The following is a 1,471-nucleotide window of genomic DNA, read 5'->3' as shown; positions in this document are numbered from 1 at the left end:
TTGCTGGTAGCCCCAAACACCTTGAACATGTAGCAACAGGTGAGTTGCAATTCCGATTTAATTTTTTAAGTTCAGTTTTATTTATTTTACTTATCGTTTTTTACGTATGCAAAATTGCTTTTAGTAAACTTATTTATCTGAAAAAAAAATCTCCACAAAATTCAAACATTCACAATTGAATTTATATTGTTATTCCTCTTTATTTGATTTTGGTTGGTTTTCCCTTTTAAATTAAATATTTCGAAAATTTTTGTTTTATTATTTCGTGTATCTATAATTCGGCGACTTGTCATATAAATTGATATTTGCTTTCTATTTGGCAAATATGATTTCTGATAAAATGCGCGCTCAAATGTATCGCGATCATCGCCAACGTTTACGATACGTTCGATCTCGTGTTAATAGCGGTTCAGTTCGTTTGCCATCGCGTATCAGTGCAAATTGTGTCATCTCAGATTCGTTCCGTTCGTTGAAAAACAGAAATATGTGTAGGTCACAATCTAATCCAAATTTTTTACACCGACAACAGCTTCCTCAATTTGAGAAAAGAAATATCCAACAACATGCTCATCGTCTATCCACCAAATCAATCATAGATGAGCGTAGAAATATTATAAAGTCGAAATCTTTGGCAACAAACGAAAAGCTGAATAATCAACGTGGTAGTCCAATGACCTATCCATCGATTGCTCTAAGCAAGTATCCAATTTTGAATTTACCGGAAACTGGCATTCAGCTTCAACGTCTCTTGCGCCCCGTAATTTTTATGGACCTAGAGCTAAAGGCTCTTCGACCAGTGGGACGTGTACTTATTCAATTATATACGGAAGCATCGCCTCAAGTTGTATTGGAGTTCATCCGCTTAGCTAGAAACAATAGCGCAGAAAGCCTTTTCATCACTCGTGTCTTTCCATCTCTATGGTTGGAGGGAGAGTTAAGAATACCGCCAGATTCTCATACACACAGAAAACATGAATTCGATACACGAAGTTTAAATCACACAAACCATGGCGGTATTGTTTCTTATTCGCGTGAAAATATAAGTGGTATCGAAAGTGACCGACTAAGCTTTGCAATCTCCTTTCGACCACTGCCTGCAGCTAATAGCAAACGCATCGCTTTTGGACGAATTGTGGGTGGCTTAAAATATCTCTACGAACTTCAAGACTATGGCACAAAGAATGGAAAGCCGACAAGAAAAATTTTCATTAGCAAGTGTGGATTATTCTCAAAGACTTTGCCCTCGCGGAGATATTGAAATTACACATGAACTTATGAGCGAGATCATTTCGCATTTTCTAAACCGTAAAAGGTTATCAAAAATTAAGGACATATGTATGTACATGCTTATGTATGTAGGTTATAAGAAAAATTATGTGACTGATCAAGCCATTTAATTTGAAGGTGAAGAGTTAAATTCGAATTTATGAATTCACTTTTAGATTAAACGGCTTTTGCAAGTTCTATTGGT

General features: G+C 35.9%; 1 protein-coding gene across 1 annotated transcript; it reads left to right on the top strand.

The window, feature by feature from the left end:
• Window positions 1-320: 320 nt before the first annotated feature.
• On the top strand, window positions 321-1,258 carry LOC126762529 (peptidyl-prolyl cis-trans isomerase E-like). The gene has a single exon (XM_050479342.1). It carries the CDS (start codon window positions 326-328, stop codon window positions 1,256-1,258), a length of 933 nt encoding a protein of 310 aa, XP_050335299.1. The 5' UTR covers window positions 321-325.
• The last annotated feature ends 213 nt before the right edge of the window (window positions 1,259-1,471 follow it).

Source organism: Bactrocera neohumeralis, chromosome 6 (assembly GCF_024586455.1).
Source record: "Bactrocera neohumeralis isolate Rockhampton chromosome 6, APGP_CSIRO_Bneo_wtdbg2-racon-allhic-juicebox.fasta_v2, whole genome shotgun sequence".
Classification (NCBI taxonomy): domain Eukaryota; kingdom Metazoa; phylum Arthropoda; class Insecta; order Diptera; family Tephritidae; genus Bactrocera; species Bactrocera neohumeralis.
The sequence above is the reverse complement of the archived record's forward strand: the minus strand, read 5'-3'. Positions and strand labels throughout refer to the sequence as shown.

Coding starts and splice junctions, on each gene's coding strand:
- LOC126762529 (XM_050479342.1), top strand. CDS start 326: ATGATTTCTGATAAAATGCGCGCTCAAATGTATCGCGATCATCGCCAA.